This window comes from Phymastichus coffea, unplaced genomic scaffold (genome assembly GCF_024137745.1).
Source record: "Phymastichus coffea isolate CEN01 unplaced genomic scaffold, Cenicafe_Pcof_1.1 PCOF00012, whole genome shotgun sequence".
In the NCBI taxonomy this organism is placed as follows: Eukaryota; Metazoa; Arthropoda; class Insecta; order Hymenoptera; family Eulophidae; genus Phymastichus; species Phymastichus coffea.
The window spans coordinates 447,138-469,006 of record NW_026706823.1 but is presented as its reverse complement, the minus strand read 5'-3'; the positions used below and the strand labels follow the sequence as shown (position 1 = coordinate 469,006).

The window sequence follows — 21,869 nt, the reverse complement described above, 5'->3', positions numbered from 1 at the left end:
ACCCAGTTATTATAAAAAATAATGTGATTGAGCAATGAAGGAACAAGTTGATAATAATTTGTATCTTTATTTATTTATATAATATATTATGCTATATGTGGATGATTTTTTATATCCTTCTGATTTCGGTATGGATCTGGTGTTGGTGAAATAATTTTCAGTAAATGATTTCCACTGAGAAAACTTTTATTTTTATTATTTGAACTCTTACTTAGAGAAACGTGTGTACGATACATAACATATGTTGCCTTATATTGAAAAACCGATGATTCTGATTTGAAAGAAATAATATGTGAAGGTAATTACTGTTTTTTTAATTTAATAAAATGTCAGAGTAGTCTTCTATGAATTTCATATCAAACTCTTCTCAGTGAATATATCATTTTATCCATCCAATGTTTCTAAACGAAATTTTAATTTATATAAAGTGTCATGTATATTTATAAGTTCTGCTCAAAGAATATCCTGAACAGTCTTTGAATAAAGCATTATTAGAATGTATAGCAGTACCCATATTACAGAGACGATTATTTTCTAAGTCATATTAATTCTTGTCTGTAATTTTATATCCTACTCATATACCATGGGAACCACGATTACGCTTAGACCCATCCAGTTGACGTCCGAACACATCAATGCTCATAGTTAAAATGAATAAGACGAAGACAATCCAAGTTATTTAGAAACAAGTCTTATTTATTTTTGATAAGAAAATTATTACACATTATATTGATGAGTATAGTTATACAAGTTTTACAACATTACTACTAATAAGATTTTACTTAGTCTCACGATCATGCAAAATCAGACAATCAGCAGCTGTTCCCTATTGTATTTTATCTTTTATTTCGACCTCTAGACGTACTTCAATGGTAGCTTGTTTTAATACCTCGTTTTGAATAGTTTATTACTAATAACGGTGCGTGAGTTTTAAATTGCTTTCTGTCAAAAAATTGGTTGAATATATAATCTTTATTGTAATATACATGTTGAAATTGTGCATACGTATCGTATAACATGGAATATTCATCATTATTAATGTCAAAATTCAAATTACTATATGGATATTGCTGAAAATTGTGAAAAAATTTTACATTTGTTACATAACCATGATCAAAATTTCTATAATTTTTTGTTTCATCAGATTTTCGTTTAGTCTGAAAACTTAGTACAACAAACCTTGGTTTTTCTAATAGATTTGATATTTTACTGTTTAAATATGTTTAGATATTTGAGGTAGTTCTAGATATTCATAAAGCTTCCCCGATCTAAGACTTATAAAAATATGTGCATCTTTTCTGATAACGTAGCGTAACTGTATCTTATGCCTATATGAGATAATTACATAAGGCATTAACCACTTAAGATGTACAAGTTCTATTTTGAGACTTACTTATCTTCATTGTCAATTCTGACCTGCTTTTGTATAATTGCATTCAGATTATCTCTCGATCGCGTAAAAACAAGTTCATATTGAAGGTTCACAAGAATTTTTTGATAATCTTCAACAAAGCCTAAAATCTTTCAAAGTGATAATGATACATCAAAATTACCATTCTGATCCATTATATTTCTAGTTTCTTCAATATTAGACCATTCTGCATATTCAAGAAATCTACTATGATTCTGATTGAATGAAATTATATGTACTTTTCATAGTGTTCGTCAATTCAACATTTTTGCATAAGTCTATTTCAATGGCATTAATTTCATGGTAGGGATAATATTTTCAAATAGGCATAATATCTCTAAACAAATGACACATTGTATTATTTACAAACTAGGGACCAGTTACAGCAGTACCATCGCCTCTTCGAAAATTTTCTACAATATGTAGAAAACTTTTTGATTCAAAAGACATAAAATCTTGATGTTGGATTGATATTCTGATTTCGTCACTATTTTTAAAGTTTTGCAAGATGTAAAGCTGGTGTGCATGAAGTTCGTAATAAGCAACAGACTCATCGAAGACGATTTGTAATACATTTCTTCTATTTTTAAGATGACAATTTTACAATAAAAATTTACACTAAAAGTGATAATAATTCAGTGCAATTATTGCAAATCAAAGGTGGAAAACCCTTGAAAGTTACAGTCGGATCAGTTGAAAAGCCAAAAGAAACATTCTTTACGATAGAGGATTTTCAACATATTTGTACAACCTTCAATCTAAGTTACAAAGTTACAAGTGGAATTGCAACAGCAATCCGTACAGTAAACAAAAATGCAAGAATTATTAAACCACATTTGAAAAGGAAACTGTTAGATAAAAATCACATATTAGATGATTTATTTGTTTGCAAAGTTTTTGATTTGAAACGTAACGTTGGTGGTATTATTTCTATTGCTAGTGAGACTTTGATATACGAGGTGTGATCAAAAAGTAAGGTGAATTTTGAAATTTAGCGGGCTACGTCCGTTCGATCTTCGACTTTTTTATTTGGTTATGTCGGTACACTCGTCTAGAACATACGTTCCAAATTTCAGCTTTGTAGTATGTTTGGTTTGTTTGTGAGAGGCATCAAGGTTAGAAGTGTTTTGCGTGCTCCACGATTTGCTGCTGTCTAAAAACATGGATCAAAGAGTTTGCATTAAATTTTGTGTGAAAAATGGAATCAAATGTTCCAAAACACTTGAAATGCTGAAAGTGGCATACGGTGAGTCTACTTTAAGCCAAAAAAATGTTTACAATTGGTATAAACTCTTCCAAGAAAGCCGAGAAGACACCGACGACGAACCTCGTTCTGGACGCCCCAGCACATCAACAACTGATGAGAATGTTGAAGAAGTGAAGAAAATAGTGTTGGGAAATCGTCGAATTACCATTAGAAAAATTGCTGATGATATTGGCATCTCATTTGGTTCGTGCCAATCAATTTTGACGAGTGTTTTAGACATGAGACGTGTGTCAGCGAAGTTTGTTCCGAAATTGCTCAATTTCGACCAAAAGAAACGTCGCATGAGCATCGCCCAAGAGCTACTGAATGACGTCAACGATGATCCAGATTTACTGAACAGGGTTATAACAGGTGACGAAACATGGGTATACGATTATGACGTCGAGACTAAGACTCAATCGTCCCAGTGGAGGCATTCTGGATCACCAAGACCAAAAAAAGCACGCCAAGTTCGATCAAATGTAAAGGTTTTGCTTACAGTTTTCTTTGACTGCAGGGGCGTGGTGCATCATGAGTTCTTGCCACAGGGTAGAACAGTAAATAAGGAATATTACCTGCAAGTTATGCGCAATTTGCGCGAAGCAATCCGCCAGAAACGTCCGAATTTGTGGAAAAATAAAAATTGGCTTTTGCACCATGATAACGCCCCTGCTCACACATCGTTGCTTGTGCGCGAATTTTTGGCTAAAACCAACACAGTAACGATGCCACAGGCACCGTATTCCCCAGATCTGGCCCCCTGTGACTTCTTCTTGTTCCCAAAACTGAAGAGGCCCATGAAAGGACGGCGTTTTGCCACGATTGAGGAGATAAAGACGGCATCGAAGGATGAACTAAACAAGATCACAAAAAATGATTTTTTGAAATGCTTTGAGGATTGGAAAAAGCGTTGGCATAAGTGCATTATATCCGAGGGGGATTACTTTGAAGGAGATAAAATAAAAATTGATGAATCAATAAATATTTTTTGAGAAAAATAAAAATTCACCTTACTTTTTGATCACACCTCGTACTGCATTAATTTAGAGAAACTAATTGAATACGTTACTGAATCACGCAATATTACATCAAAACATTTGAAATTTAGTATTGACGGTGGAGATGGCTTTTTGAAAGTTTGTTTGAGTGTGCAGTGTACTATTGAAAATGATGTTAATGTTTCTCAAAAAAAATGTATTCGTCAATCGTACAAAGATGGAATAGCGGCTAAAAAGTTACAAGACTCAAGTGTAAAGAAACTATTTACTATAGGTTTAGCTAAATATGTTCAAGAAAATTACGAAAACGTAATAAGTCAGAGTTAGATATAAATAATTTTGAGGGAACTATCGCAACCGATTGAAAGCTCGTTCTTGTCGGCGTGTTGTCTCGCTCGAACTTACATCCATGTTGTTGGTGCTATGCGGATAAAAATAATCTCGAGCAAGTTGACGATGTTCGTAACTTTCAAATCATAGAAAAAAGTGCACATCAAAAAATGTTCCTTTTTTTATTTAGAATATTGTGAAATTTTCTGAGATTTAAAAAAAAATGTCGCCATTTTTTCTATAGTTGGAGAACAAAATTGTGTAAATGTATGTATGTGTGTGTGTGTGTGTGTGTGTGTGTGTGTGTGTGTGTGTGTGTGTGTGTGTGTAAACCGCTATTATTGATTTGTAAACCGCTATTTATGAGTGGCCTAATGATGAGATTGAAATCAACACTTGTATGATGTAGTGATATAACTGTAACATTTATTCATAATATGTACATTTTAACAAAAGCAAAAAATATCACAGTGAACGCATGGAATTAAAACTAACCTGAATCAATACAATTGCCGATAGCAAACCTTTATATACAAGCGTACAATAACATCGATGCTAGCAGCTCGGAGTCTTATTATATACTGCCTCTCGCACACAAGTCAACGGGCGGTCAAGCCTAGCTTGTCAACATACAAGCTTACATATATATGTGTGTGTGTGTATGTATATATATATATCTCGAGAGAGAGAGAGTGTTTACATGTACGTATGTGACGGCAGGCCGTAATTTAGTTTTTTTTATAATAATTAATTAATAGAAATTAATATTAAGAACAGCATAAGAACCTTCAAGATATATAAAAAGAGCTACTAAGATTTCTCATGAGAAAAGTACATCTGGAATAAGGTATCTATATAAATCCTGATAGTGGCCCAAGTCTGTGTACCCGGCCTTACAATCGCTGGCTTATCCTGGTTTGTCCCATTCACATGCGTTGACAGGAGCCTACGATCATCACTGATATGTCTTGAAGCACTATCACACTGATAAGAGGAAGAGTCATAAACATACAATCTATCGTTTTTTTCCACCGAATTTTCTCTTTGTAAAACTTTAAAATTTACCATTGAAATTGAATAAAATAAAATTATCCGAATTACACAATTTAATCTTTCATTTTAGATCAAACATAATTATGGCTCTCTTCATTCTTTTACCAAATCTCCATTTTTAAGCTCAGAATAAATAGACAATCGTATAAAAACATAGTGTGTAAGACTACAAAAATATGTAACTAATTTTAGAGAATAAAATATTCTGATTAATGTATAATAATGCGCGCTTTTCAATCATAAATATACACAATTCAGATTACACAATCCAACAATAAGTAATAATAGTCCATATTTTACTACAGAATATACTAGTTCCATAATAACTTAGATATACAAAGTTGGCAAATTTTATAAGGCAATTTATAATAATTAATCATAAGATCTCTGTATTTTTGCGTAATTTCAATTTATTAATGATTCGCTAGTATTAAGTGACAATGTAAAATTACAATTAAGGACTTCGACTAACATTTGTTTGCGATAATTAGTTATAAACGATAACGTCACTTTTGCTCTCAAAAATGACACTCTAAGAACCATCTCTGGAGAAAAGGGCCCATTAGAAAGGACCGCCCTCTGTCTCTCTCTCTCTCTCTAAAACTCCCGCCCATAGCCCAATAAAGAAATTCTAGATATGATAAGAAAATTTTTCCACCAATAGAAAACTCGGTCGTTATCGCCTCATGAGCCTGAAGAAAGGGATTTCCACCCAGCCACCTCCCGGGTATAAGAAGCTCTGCGCAAGCCCACATAATGAAGAGTTCGTTCGAAAGTTGAGAAGTTCGAGTATTCAGTAGCCCAGCAGTTAGAAGAAGAAGTAGAGGGGAACAGCCAGCCCGAAAGAAACCAGATCAGAGAAAAATAGAGAATCAGAGTGATAGAGAGCAGAGAGCAAGAGTGACAGCACAATAGGATCTAATATTTGAATGAAAAAAAATAAAGAAAAGTAAGTTACAAATTCTATCTGGCTGTCTTTCTTTGCTCAAGTTATTTACCTGTTTGGAAATTTATTAAGCGTAAGTCTAGTGAATTTCCATTAGAGTCCCTTAAGAACACATTAAGTGAGTATCTGGTGTATTCGTAATAACACTTAGTTATTACCTCTCCCGTAGCATACGATTTCCTCTACGCAATAATATTGCTCGTCCTGACTAATGCGTTACACGCAAACCAAATCAGAGCGACTCTGAGTCTATGCTTACTCTAAACGTACCTGAGAGTGACCCTGACGTTACATAAATAATTTTGGAGGCCCTGGAGGAATTAAATTGTTGCGAAAGGAAATTATTAGGGCTTTCTTTTCTTGAATTAAATCTGTGAAAAATAATAAAAAAAAAACAGAATATTTTGATACATACTTGTATAAAGGAGGCAAGAACCGAAAATAAAAATTAATTCGAGGAATTAAAACTTTGTAAAAGAAAATTGAAAGTAAAAATTAGAAAAATTGAAAATTTTTATGCTAAATAAAATCTTAAGAATTCTATTGTAAATAATACTACAGATGTAGAAGTTCTAAGATAAATAATTTTGGAGTAATAAAAAATTTTTAAGTAAAACAAAAATTGTTCATTGCAATTGAAGTAGATAAATCTGAAATAAATAGGATTAAAAGGAAAAAATAAATATAAAAAGATTTAAGAAAATTGTTCTTTTTAGAAGATATAATTAATTCGAAAATTGTAAAGAAATTTTAGTATTTGTGAAGTCAATAATAAGGAAACTTTGTAATTGCATATTGGAGCTTATAATAAAAAAAGGAACTAAATTGTAATTGAAAAATGGAAACTGAAAAATTGAGTTTTAATAATACAAATAAACGGGTTATTTGCAGTGTAAAATAATAATAATAAAAATAAATGGGTTATTGCATTAGAAAATAATAATAATAATAGTGTTATGTCTACGCCAAGGGGCAGTAAGGCTTGAGGTTCAAATAAAGCTACGTAATTGTTTGAAATAACAAATTAATCAATAGAAATACAATCACAAAAAAGGGCTTTATTAAATAAAGTAGATAAGTTAGCAAAGACATTTGAGAATTTAAAGTTATAAGCCGAGTAATAAGTAAGTTGAGTTTTGTATGTAAAGTTCATGTTTAATGAATGTTTGGTTTCTTTTTGATTTGCAATAATAGAAATAGTGGAATTGGGGTACAAAGTAGCAAGAAAAAGACTAACGAAGTCCCAATAAAAGGCTTTCGAACGGGAAATACGAAAGCATCAATCTGGAATGTCAAAGAAGGTGTACGAAAATGGATTAAGAACCAAATTTGTCTAGAACAGGGAGGAATTAACCTGTCGGGTAGAAATAAGCTCTACTATCCCAAGCCAATACAACAAGAGAAGACACCAGTACCAGTGGCGCCTTTAACTTTAGAGCAAAAGCTTTGTCAATTCCGCGAATCCTTATGTAAACACGAGCTTGACCCTAATAAATGTATTTTAGGAAAGAAATTTTAGGAAAGCTTATATAATCACACGTAAACCTTATCAGGATCTGTTAAAAAAATTTAATATTAAGCCTGTGTATGTAAATCTTGAATCAGAACCTAAAATTGTAAGCATCGGTGATAGGATAGATAAGAATTAGAAGGAGAAGCACGTGCTACAGTAGTAGGATTAACGTTTTCCACTGTAGATGAATTGCTAAACCATCTAGCAGATGTATTTGGTCCTATCTAAACTTTAAATCAATTGTTAGGGGAATTAGGCAATGAGTTTCAAAGAAATGAAAAAGTGTTGATATTTGGAAACAGGCTACAATTATTGAGCAACGAAATTATTAAAGCCAAGAAGAGAGAAGAAAATTTAGAATCTATAACGCTTGCACAAAAACAAGCTATTGAACAGAACATGTTCCAAGATTTTAAAAGAGAATTAAAACTCGATATTCAATTAAACTTGCCTGCTGATGCCATCGTTTTGAATGCCTTGAAGAATGCCATAAAAGTTTAAAAGAATTTGGAGTTGCAGTCCGTATTACGAGCTCAAAGTAATTTTTTTTAAAGCAACCCATATTTTTGATCCCGGATTCGAAAAGAGCGGAAAATTCTACGTTTAGATAACGTATTATGTGTGGGGTGCGGTTAACCCCCCCCCCCGCGCCTAAGGTCATGTAGGGGTCAAATTTATGATTTTCTTCATCTATGTACAGGGATGATCGGGCAAGGGTAAGGTTAATTGTAATAACCCAATAACTCCAATACCCAATAACTCGATAACCCCAATAACCCCAATAACCCAATAACCAAGAGATATTTTGAATAAGAACCCCCATTTTTTATCCCGGATTCGAAAAGAGCGGGAAATTCTACGTTTAGATAAAATATTATGTTGGGGGAGCGGTTCACCCCCCTCCATCCCACCGGGGCAAGGGTGAGGTTAATAAGGTATTGATTACCCAGCCAATGAAGGCAAGGTATTGATTACCCAGCCAGTGAAGGCAAGGTATCGATTACCGGCCACTGAAGACAAGGTATTGATTACCCAGCCAGTGAAGGCAAGGTATCGATTACTCGGCCACTGAAGACAAGGTATCGATTACCCAGCTAGTGAAGGCAAGGTATCGATTACCGGCCACTGAAGACAAGGTATTGATTACCCAGCCAGTGAAAGCAAGGTATTGATTACCCAGCCAATGAAGGCAAGGTGGGAATGCTCAGCCGATCAAGACAAGACGTTGACTACATATAGAGTTATGGTCAAGATTGTAACACAAACATTTATCTCATAAGATGTTCAAAAATACTCCCGTTCAAATTTATGCAGTGTTGAATTCTACGTTCAAAATTTCAACTGTGGACATCAAAACGTGACGCGGAATAGCTCTGCAAGCTTGTATGATGCGTTGCATCATATCTTGCCGTGTTGTTGGTTGCTGTGCATAAACAACATTTTTCAAATATCCCCATAAAAAGAAATCTGGACTTGTCAGATCTGGTGATCTTGGACACCACTCAGTAATGTCACTACCAATGCCTATCCATCGTCTTCGGTATCGTTGGTTCAAGAAGTGACGAACCATTAGTGAGCGATGACACAGTGTACCATCCTGTTGAAGCCATAATCGTATTCTGGTTTCCAAGTCCACATCTTCCAATAATTCTGGTAATTCATTCTGCAGGAAATCAAGATATGCTGCGCCGTTGACATTCCCATCGAAAAAATAAGGTCCTATCAGATAACCATTTATTATACCGCACCAAACTACGAGGCTCCATCTATGCTGATTATCAACATGTCGTACCCAATGAGGGTTCTGGATAGACCAATAATGACTATTATGGCGATTGAGTTGCCCATTACCATGAAATGTAGCTTCGTCCGAAAACATGACGTATCTGAATAATTCAGGATCTTCACGAATCCTTGCTTGTGCCCAATTGCAGAATTCGAGTCTGCGGCAGAGATCATCTGGCATCAAAGCTTGAGTCAAAGTTATATGATACGGATGAAATCTGTACAGCCGCAAAAATCTAGCGGCTGTTGATCTTGGGATTCCAGTACGTCTCTGAATTTCACGCAACGAGAAATGATGATCCAAATCAACTATTGCCAAAACGACGAGAATTCGTGGATCATCGTTGTTCGGCATCATAATGCGACGACGATTTCTGAGTATTCGGGGTCGACGTCTCTCTCTTTGCTCGATGATTCGGATTCTCACGTAGTTCGGGTAGTGAAGCCTCCCTGGGTAATTTTGGCGGTAATACCCTGCCGCAGCACGATATCGGCCTTAACATGCCCCGAGAGACAACAGAATATCAACAATTTCGTTTCTCGAATAATCTGGCATATTCCCTCCTTTTAAGTCGACTAAGAAAATTACACTTGAACTATCCTGAGAAGGACTGTTCACGAATCACTATTGTCATAAACAATACTAAAAAAGTGTTATTAAACAATTTAGTTGAAACTTTGTAGGCTTGTCCGGAATCACCAGAAAAAAGAATGGAAATAACATGTTATCCCACAAAATGGAAAATGACACTTCTCATGAAGGCTTTGAATACATAAAGTCGACTTTGAAAATCAACCTGAAGTTTAAGCTCAAGGTCACTGTTGATTGACCCTACAATTTTTTTGGGATATTGGGGTTATTGAATTATTGGGGTTATCGGGTTATTGGATTATTGGGTTATTTGGGTTATCGAGTTATTGGGTTATTACAATTAACCTTACTCTTGCCTGATCATCCCTGTGCATAGATGAAGAAAATCATAAATTTGACCCCTACATGACCTTAGGCTGGGGGGGGGGGTTAACCGCACCCCACACATAATACGTTATCTAAATGTAGAATTTTTCGCTCTTTCCGAATCCGGGATCAAAAATATGGGTTCCTATTCAAAAAATGACTTTGATCTTCAAATGACCTTGAAAATGAATCTCAAGGTCAAATCGGATTTGATAGAAAGGTTGCCCCCATTGTCCCAAACAACTGTTGTCTGAACAAATTTTTTTTACAACGCCAACCGTCGAAAATTTCGGGGTGGTTCCTTTAAAATGGGACACCCTGTATATTTGTGTGCTTAACAATCATACGTGTACGTTTTTTTACACATAAATATGGACACGTTGAACTAAAAGATTTAATGTTTTGAGTAGTTACTACTATAATGACAGTTCTAAGCCATAAATATTCTTAGCCTATCTGCTCGAGATACTAGCGTATTAATGAGATAAATTTCTTCAACAACCCATAAATAAGAGAACTAAATAAGAGAAATAAATAGAGAGATTTGTAAATATCACTTTTAACGTTAATTTAACATAAGTATATATTAATATATTAATTTTTGTAAGTTGTAATAGTTTAATTAAAATTTAAATATTTATAATTTATGTCATGTTATTGTTATTTTTGAAAATGTAACTATTATAATGATGATTTGTTCCTTCATAGTTAGACAGAAATTGTTCTTTCGAATCAAAACTTTTATATAACAGAATAATAATAATCGAATTCTGGAGTGCGAAAATAACTCTGGAAAAATCTTCGCAATCAGCGGCTTAAAAAACATACAGTACACTTACAGAATCCTAAGTAGACTTCGCAAAAGTTTTTTGCGGTCCTGTGATAATTAGATTTAATAATTTATCATTATACAAATCATTGTAAAAGAGATGATAATAATTATAGAAGTCTCTAATATAGTCTTAACAATATTATAATTCATTAATTTATTAAGGTATAAGTATTTTAAAGAAAAAATTAATTTTTTATCAATTACATAAGGCATACCATCTTTACGGGTGATTAACGGTGCTCGAGAGTGGCTATTTAAAAAATCATGAAAAACATTAACTGAAGTATTCGTTGTAGTAAACAGAAATACTTATCTTAATTTTTCGAGTTCATTTCTTTGTTTTAAAGGAAAAAAATGAATAAAAATATAGTTTAAAAATATAAAGGTTAAAAATGTAAAGGTTAAAATAAGACTTAAAACCCTCTGAACCATAAATACGTCTAATATCCTAGACTTCTTACAGTAAATATTCTCCATTTGGTTTTATTAAAAAATATTTAATACATGCTGAGATATAATAAGAAAATGGTTTTAAGAACGAAATATAGGGATGATTTTCTACCCTTAAGTGGATGTCGGTACAAAAAGAAAAATAGAGGTCTCTTATTTTGTCGAATACTACAACATATTAAAAAATTATTGAAATCGGTGAGGTCGAATTGGGGAGTTTCTTCGTCGATCATAACCCGGAAGTTAGGCTTGATCCGTGATCGTTGGTGGCATCTTCTGGCTCTAAAGTATTTACGTCTTAAGCTAGCAATTTCTCCATTCCATCAATATACTCATAGATGAAGATGCGTCGCATGCAGTTTTCAGAACCTACATGAGGAGTGTACACTATACTACAGAGTGTACACTACACTACACTACACTACACAATACTACATTACACTAGTACACTATACTACACTAGTACTTTACACTATACTAGTACACTACACTATACAAACTCCGCTATGCCGGTCCCAAACCTAAGGCTCTGCCACCTATGGCGAGAAAGAGGAGGAGGAGGAGTAAGAATCTCATTAAAATAACCAAGAGACATATGGCCCGGGAGTTAGCACCTTATCAAAGGGCTCCTTCCTAAGATACAGGATAGAAGAAGGAACCCCGATAAATAAACCAATGAGGTAAAAGCAGTTTTACTCCAAGTGGGTACCGATACTTCCGGGAATCCTATCGATGGTTCCAATCGGGTGTAAGCCCCGGTGGCCGCCGCCGACTTCATGGATTTTGGGGGAAGTCAAACTTACATGGAAGAAGAGATGGCTGTGAATGATCAAGACAGTCAGAGGAAGAAGTGTGTGGATCGCAGAGAGAGACAACTAGAAAGACTGGGGGACAAAATCCAGGAGCTGCTCGAGTTCGTCAAAGATCGACATAATGTCTACAAGTCGATAAAGGACATGGAAAGAGGGATTAGAGCATCTTACAAGTGCTCTTTCTTCTCAGCCGAAGGTGACGTATAACACTGAAGGCGACAGAGCACATAGGGAAAAGAGACCCAGACAATGCCAGGTCTCTCCGGCAAGCCCAAAAAAACGTAAGAGCAATAAAAACTAAGAAGAGAAAAAGATATCCTCAAACCCCCGTTGCGATTGGCAGAAAAGAGGCTGATACAATGAAGGAATAAGAAAATATGTGAATTGAAATGAACACTAAGGCAAAGAGGAAGGAACAAAAGAAAAAAAAGAAAGAAAAGTGGCTTCAAAGGGCAACACCATTCCATGGACAACGAGACCCGATGCCATCAAGATCAAGGCAAAAGGTGACAAGTTCTACGCGGAGATACTGTGCCGAGTAAAGACGGTCCCGGAACTGAAGGAAGTGGACAATAAGGTTACCAGAATAAGGCGTATGAGAACAGGAGAACTCTTCCTAGAATTTAGCAGGGCGAATACTGGTAACATGAAGGTCCAAAATGTGGTCTCAACTACCCTTCAGGGAACTGCAGAGCTGCAAATCCTTGAACACAGAGAGATCATACTTATTTAAGACATGGATGAGACCACCATAAAACAGGAAGTGGCAGAAGCGATCGGAACTGTAACCGAGCAGAATACAGTAGCTCCCGAAAATAGAAATATCAGGGCATCGTACGCAGGTACGCAAATAGCTAGCATTATGCTGCCGTCAACTACTGCAAAGAAGTTGATTAAAAATGGCAAGCTAAGGATAGGACGAGTCAACTGTAGAGTACGACTCCGAGAGGCAACTCAACGATGCTACAGATGTCATGAAATGGGGCACTTAGCTAAGAGTTGTAAAAGCCTAGAGGATCGCTTCAAGCAATGCTTTACATGCAATAAGGAGGATCACAAAGTGATTGACTGTCCAGACGTCAAGAAAATGGACAGAGGACAATAAATGTAAGTAATCAAGAAAAATGGTTAGGGTGCTCCATATAAACCTTAACCATTGCGAGGCTACATAAAATTTACTGTCACAACTAATAGCAGAGGAGAAAACTGATATAGTGATAAATAGTGAGGAGTATAAGGACTTGAGGACCCCAAACTGGATAAATGATACTACGGGCAGGACGGCTACATGGATATATGGAGCGATACATATATCCAAGAAAATGACCGCCCCTGCCACTAATTATACATGGATGGAGGCTATCGGCATGCATATATACTCGTACAGCTCCTACCTCCTATCTAGTAAAAGTAAAGATGAGTTCTAAAGATCGCTGGAGGCTATTGTCATCAGCGTTAGGTTCTCACAATTGCCAATGGCTATCGGAGGCGACTTTAATGCATGGGCGACGGAATGGGGAAGCGTTAGGACCAATGAGCGCGATATAATGCTCAATGTAGCTGTAAGCTGCAATATAGTGTCGTATAGTGTAGTGTAATGTAGTGTAGTTTAGTATAATATAGTAAAATCAATGGCAAATTTCAATCCTATCGAATCCAAAATGCATGATTGCAAAATTTAACTGATTATAGACGAACTTTTTTATAGCATAACATGTTGTTCGAATAAATAATATTGAATAAAACGATCCCTGTACAATTAATATATATTGCAGAACCTGAAAAGTTTCAAAAAGCAAGCAAAGATTCTTAAAAAAATATAGTTGTATTCAAATTTTTTATGCAAAAAAAATATCTTATAAGGCTACAAATAATATTCAAAAGAGGCTTCCTAACTTCCTGAAGGCAAAGAATCGATTGACTTTCTAACAGGAATTACAAGCCAGTTATTTATTTATTTGATGCAACGAATGTTGCAACTAATCATTTATGCAACATTCGTTGCATCATATACAACTGAAATAGACTAATTTCTACAGCAAACATCATCGACAATAATAGTTTCTTTTGTTTCGAATGACAAAAAAAATGAGTTATATGATGAGCATTGCTTCTTGTAGTTCATTAAAATCATATTTATTAAAAAAGATTTAATCGAACTGTGCTGCTAGTAAAAGAAAAAATTACGTCTTGAAAATGATTGAAGCAAACACTCGATAAACTTCAGCTACTTGAATCTCTTGAACATTTAAATATTTAATAATTTGATTAAAACAAATAAATATCAATTGTATCAAAATGAATATAAAAGTGAGTTTGAAAGATGTCACTGTATAAAAAATTGAAGCATTGCTGAAATTTTATGGAGTAGTATTAGGTAAAATGGTTAAACTTATTTGAAAACTAAGATAGTTAAGATCATTTGAATATTGTAAATAAAGATGTCGTCAAGATGAGACTGTACCAGGGACTTTATCAATCTTTTTGAAGCTGTTGCGTGTTTCATGACTTGATTAAGTGCAAGTTGTATAGAATCCTATTGATCTTATTCGTAACTTGATCAATATGCTGCCTCCATTTGAGCTTGCTATTCTGCGTAACACTAAGACTGACAACCTCATTACTAAAACCTATATATACTCTATTTTGCAACTCGACTCCTAGCAGATTCATCTTCTTAATGATATCGATGAATTTATTTAAACTACAAATTAATGCCTTAGTCTTACCATTATTGAGGAGCAGATTAGAGCTTTTGAGCCACTTTGAGACCATTTAAATAATCCTGAACAGCCTATTTATATTTTCAAGCAGATCATACCGAGTAATGTATAGGTAGATCGGCAAGTTGTCAAATTAGTTTTCACCTATTTGAAAGAATCTGTAGCAGAGAAAACTCTGGCTACGACTTTGTAGATACGAGGTGTGTTCAAAAAATAACGAGAATTTTCGTTTTATGAAAAAAATATTTATTTATTCATCTACATTAATGTTGTCGCCTTCAAAGTAGTCCCCTTCGGATACAATACACTTATGCCAACGCTTTTTCCAATCCTCGAAACACTTTTGAAACTCGATCTTTGTAATAGCTTTTAGCTCTTTCAGCGATTCGCTTTTAATGTCATCTATGCTTGTAAAACGACGGCCTTTTAATGTTCTCTTTATTTTTGGAAATAGAAAAAAGTCACATGGAGCCATATCTGGCGAATATGGAGGCTGAGGCATCGTTACAGTTTCGTTTTTGGCCAAAAATTCACGAACAAGCAATGGAGTGTGAGCAGGCGCATTATCGTGGTGCAAAAGCCATGAATTGTTTTGTCACAAATCCGGGCGTTTTTTTCGGATTGCTTCACGCAAACGACGTTGAACTTGTAGGTAGTACTGCTTGTTGATTGTTTGACCTTGTGGCAAGAATTCATAATGCACTATGCCATTAAAATCGAAGAACACAGTGAGCATAACCTTCACATTCGACCGCACTTGTCGAGCCTTTTTCGGTCTTGGCGATCCAGAATGCCTTCACTGGGACGATTGAGCCTTAGTTTCGACATCATATCCGTAAACCCATGTTTCGTCACCTGTTATAACACGTTTTAGTAGTTCTGCATCGTTATTGACTTCATTTAGCGACTCCTGAGCAACTTCCATTCGCCGCTATTTTTGTTCGAAATTCAACAATTTTGGAACGAATTTTGCTGGCACACGTTTCATACCCAAAACATTCGAAAAAATTTGATGGCATGAGCCAACTGATATGCCAACATCATCAGCGACTTCTCTGATTGTGATTCGGCGATCGTTCATAACCATTTCTTTCACTTTTTTCACGTTTTCATCGGTTGTTGATGTGCTTGGGCGTCCGGGTCGTTCGTCATCTTCAACGTTTTCGTGGCCATCTTGGAAACGCTTATAACACTCATAAATCCTTGCTTTACTCATAGCAGACTCACTATATGCCTTTGTTAACATTTGACAAACTTTACTACACATTATTTCATTTTTTACGCAAAATTTAATACAAATTCTTTGATCCATTTTTTTTCACAAACGAAAATCGCCGAGCTCGAAAAACACGTCTAATGTTAGCGGCTGCCACTTAAAAAGTAAGCAATGAATATTGCTGAAAATTTTATCGTACTTCAGGGGCATGTGTACCAACATAATAAAAAAAAATTTTATACAAGCGGACTCTCCAAACCTGCGAAATTTAAAAATTTTCGTTACTTTTTGAACACACCTCGTATAATTTGATCCACAGGAACACTGACCTGGAGAAACTCATTAAGCAAACTTTACATAGTAGTTTGAAGGGTGAGATGGTATTGAAGGCTTCGCTAAATTTGAAAAGTAATAATAAAGTCAGCTTCGTCTTATCAATGGTTATTCGTATGTCGTCTGTTAATTTTATTAGTACCATCTGTGTACTATGGATCTTTCTGAATCCAGCCCGAAAGGAGGCTAAAGAGAGAGAAAGAGAGATAATTATATTATTTATTACTTCTATCACTTAATTTAATTATTTTGTTTGAAAACATCAATTAAATTGTACTATGTACTCGTAATTTATATACGAGTATGTAACGAATGCACTATGTTGTCTTCAGTTATTTAAAGTGGGATGAGGGAGGCACTTTCGCTTTAAATCGATACTAATCGAAGGAAGGAAAAGAGAACAGGTTAACAAATGCCGTTTGAATTATAAAATCTCAATCTAATTTACTAAAGAACGTACATAAAAGAAAACTTAAATCCGAATGAATGAACATAATGCTATTATTTACAATAAAAAAACCACAAACTAAATCTATCGTGAAGAAGCAAATTTTCCGATAAGTGAGTGCTTTGATAATTTATTAAATTTAGTGATTCACCGAATTTTGATGAACTGACCGATCTACCTGGCTTGTCTCTTCTTCTTTTTCATAACGCTCGATGTACTTAGCCGAAGAAATAAGTAACTAGGACGATGTGTGATGTAGCACGAACTTTAAATCTAAACTATTCGATGAAGCTAGCTTAGTAAGGGTATAAAAAATAATGCATATAAACCGCGACGTACTCGTGGTAACCGACTCGTGCTTCCATTTTTCTCTACTTGATCTAATTTTTCGGCAGGATGCAACGCAACGCTTATCGGTTGCGCACCACATGCCTATTCCGATCTGTCTCTAGTGCGTATTGTGCTTTCTCTATCTATCTATATATCTATCTATCTATTTTTTCCTCGCTTGCTTCCACTACTGGAGCTCTTAAAGCTACTTCAATTAGCTCCTCGATCATTATTGACGCTGAAATAACGAGGCCTATATTTAGGCGCATTCTTATTGTGCACCTAACGTTGGCCAATATACCTTCTCGAGAGCATAGAGAAGAAGAAGAAAAGCTGACAAGAAGCAGGCTTACTGACTATTCTAATCATATATATATGTATATATTGTGAATTGTATGAAATGATATTCACAGTTAAACCGGTTGTCTAAACTGCTAATAATAATGTGATAGGAAAAATATAGACTTTAAGTTGCGAATGACGGAGATTATCTTATTTCTATAACTAATTACTTCTTTCTCATATCAAGACCGTTTTAATATTTTCTTAATTAAGACAGAGATTAATTTATTAAAATGAGAATGATACATATGAGGAAATCCAGGGAACCGTTGATTTTTCGAAAAAGTAGAATCGAAAAAATTTTATAGAGGCACACTTCTAAAACCTATACAGACGTGTTTCTTGTAGCCTACAAATGTAGAATATACCCGCATAACTCCTTTTTACCCATCCCTCAAAAAGTTATAGCAGAAAATCAAAAAAAAATTTTTTTTAACATACGAATCGATTTTCTTTGATTCGATTGCTATAAATTATGAAAAAATTTCTGGAAAAAACGTTCAAAATACTGTAATAATTGATTTTATTAACTAACGTCAACATAAACATAACAGACAACGTTTGGTAGAGATTTTTAATTTTTCTTTCGTTTCTCTCTTATTTTTTGTCTTTTTAGAAGCAATTTGGCCTTTCTGGTTTTGTCAGCACAGTCTGTCGAATACAGAAAAAATAATAAAAGTAAAAATTGTTTTCGCATTATACAAGAATTATCTATGAAAAAAAAAACGAATTGATTGCACATTCCATAATTTATGCAATATATAACTACTTACCCATTTTCTTATTTCCATAGTTTAACTGTGCGTTGTGCCAAACACGATCACTCACTTGCAACTGTTCTCGAGAATGACAAATCACGATACTGTATACAAACGTACACACACGTGGCACATACGTACGGAAACAGGATTTTGATAGTATACTTCCTGATTGAATTTTTAGCGATTACAAGATGTTTGAGTGAATTAAATTTGAAATTGGAGCTGTGTCTCCAAAAAAACATGAATTTTCCAAAAAGTTACGCGAGATATTTTCAAACATTTTGATTCACAACTTAGTCATTATTGATCGCACATCGATTTCGGAGACGCAGTTTTATTCGTTTTTAAATACAGTAATAGCTTGTCGAATCCAAATTACAACCTTAGCATCCCTCAAAAAGTTGTAAGTGAAAATGTAAAAAAAAAGTCCTCGGCCCAAAACCAAGTAATGCTACTTTGAGGGCATACCATGGCAAGAGATTGATAGGCACACTAATGAAACTTTAATGATAATGAAGTTTTTTATAAAAAAAAGGTTGTGTTAAATTTTCAGACCGATTAGAAGCTCCCTTAAACAGTTATAGGAAGAAAACGAAAAAAAAAAATCAAGAGTAACGTTCAAAAATGTGCGATTTATTAGTGATTTTATATTTGGAATTCTTCTAGTTAAGTCTATATAATTTTTGAACCTACAAAAATGATTTAGTTGGATAACTATACACTAGAATGGAGGTTTATACGTCTGATAGACATAGAAAAAAAATTTTTTCCTCGGCAGATCCTTGAGTAACACAAAAATCAAAGGTTCCGTGGATTTCCTCATATGTTTGATCCACATCAAACGTCTGAATCGTCGGATTTTAATTTATGTAAGTTGAACAAGATGCCAGCTAGAAGCTATTCATGATAGGGTTATTGAAAATATATTTAAATACGACTAATAAAGATAACTTAAAATTTACATCATCATATATTTTATTTCACAAAATCCACCAACATCACTTAGTCTCACTTAAGTGATCAATTGAAAACAGTAATTCACGATACGTGTGATTCAGCTAAATCTGTGAGAATCATCACACATTATACTAATAGTTCATGCAATTTTTTATTATATTTTAAAATAAGAAAAATATTTTATTAGTCAATATTAAAAATAACAATAGAACTGTTCTGTTACAGGTGATTTACCTGAATGTGCGCGTTTAAGCTCTAATATTGATGATTTAGAAGAAGATAGATATCTACAAAAAGCAATAGAAGACAGCACCAAAAAATATTCATTACAATCTGGCAAAGGTATTATTTTCTATGTTATTTTTTATTAACACGTACGCTGTTGATTTTCATATAGTGGCCAGTTTTCATCTTACGACATTATTGAGACAAGTCATATTATTTTGTTTGACAACGTTTTATTTTAGATTTGACCAATTTTTATTATTCCAATGATTCATTATTATTATTACTATTACTATAATTTTTTTCCGTAGTAAAATATCAGATCTATTATATTATAGACTATGATGGCTGAGCATGCAAAAAGTTATCTAATACATTTAAAAACATGTCTTCTATACGTATAATAAGACTTGTCGACATTTTCAGATAATATAGTAACAAGTTTCCGCCCAATGATTAAAAAAACTACTGACCGTCTAAACCTGTCTTTCTTCAGTCTAGGAATAGATTATCGTAAACAATTAAGGTAACGTTCAGTGCCATGTAAATTCCAAAATGGAACTGCATTAGCATTTCTCTGTTAGGGATATCTCTTCTTGTTTGCTCATTCTCATAATTCTTTTGCATCTCATTTATAACTAATCAGTTGTCTATTATAATAAGGTTATAGATGAGAATTACTATAATATTAGAAGCCGCTATATATGTTTTGAAAGAATTCCGATGGGGACAAAAGTAACTCGTTGCAGGTCAGCCCATGTGTCATCTAAAACCCGACCCCGTACCATAGATATGTCGCTGATGATGATTTTCCACGGCTGGGCCTGCGAAGATGATGGCTCTTATCTAACATCGCTAGTTAACATTATAAAAGTATTAAAAGCGAGTTTGCGATGACAGAATGCCTAGGATGACCCTTGAAGTGACAGAAAGTACAGCGTACTTGGAATTTAAGCACCAAAGCTCCAACAGTCGTGGTTTGATGTTATTCTCTTTGAGGTTATAGAGTTCCAACGTTCTTAATATTAAGTAGTGGTGATATATCTATTGTGGGTTTGATGCTATGGTCCTTAAGGTTATGAAGTTACAGCGTACTTGGGACTTAAGGAGCAGAGCCCTACTTGTCGAAGAATTAATGCTGTGATGGGGCTATAGCGTACTTTGTAGTTGAGAATAGAGCCTAGCCTGTCGCAGGTTTAATGTTATTTCCTTTGAAATTATAAGATGATCTCAAATTTAGGTTTTCTAAGTAGAGTCCTACCAGTCGTGGGTTTGTTGTGACTGTTTTTGAGGTTATAGAAATATCTAGTTCTAATATTATATTTTAATGGAGTTGGAAATAACAAGATCATTCTGTTTTGAATTCGTTGATCAAAATTTTCGATGTAGGCATTTATGTATGTTCTAGTTTCTCGACTTTTTTTTATGTCAACCTGCGTTATTAAAATAGATGCTTCCGATGCAAAACTACTTCTTTAATTTAACATTTTGATAGCCTGTATCGCATCATCAAGTTAATCACTGGCACTGCGACTATTCTTATCACCACTATACGTGTGTTTTTTTAATGGACTCCAGATGTAAATGTAAATGTAAATGTAGTAACAAGCTTTTATTACTTATTATGTGACAAAATTCTCTAGCTGTCACCAATTTTTTTTGCGGGGTAAGTGAGGCACTTTCGCTCATGGTATTTGAGGGAGAAAAGAGAGAGAAGGTCATAAAATAAATTTCTCGGTGTCAAATCCAGATTAAGTTTACAGCTATTAATGACCAACAAATATTCACACTAAACATACGCGCGTATGATACAATATAAAACTATTGACTGACTAACTAAGGAATAGAACAAAAGAGCAGCTTAGAACAATCACAAATAAATATTTCACAGTCTATCCTAACTAATAACTAATCGCACACTTATCCTATTACAAATTTACTTAAATTTTACGTAGAAACCTGTACCAGATGAATTGTCCGGCACGTTAGCGCCTTGACAATTCGCCGGTCGCAACTAACACTAATACAAATTAAAACTAAGCGCGAAGCTCTAGATAGTCGGCACGTGAATGCCTGGCTATCTTACTCAATGCGCACCGGTCGTCGCATCACCGGAGAGAGAGTGTAGAGAGTAAGAAAGAAGGCTTGACCTTTTTTTAATGTTCCTCACAACGTCGAGAATCTCAAGCGAAGTGCTGCT

At 34.5% G+C, this 21,869-nt stretch overlaps 1 protein-coding gene across 3 annotated transcripts in view; it reads left to right on the top strand.

Annotated features, from left to right (window-relative positions):
* The window catches only part of LOC131672505 (protein DDI1 homolog 2), a 659,212-nt gene that overhangs the window by 427,866 nt on the left and 209,477 nt on the right, over window positions 1-21,869 (top strand). For all 3 annotated transcript variants that reach the window (XM_058949779.1, XM_058949788.1, XM_058949771.1), the window contains one exon: window positions 19,670-19,786. In XM_058949779.1, coding sequence (XP_058805762.1) covers window positions 19,670-19,786 — 117 coding nt within the window. The remainder of the gene's footprint in view (window positions 1-19,669; window positions 19,787-21,869) is intronic.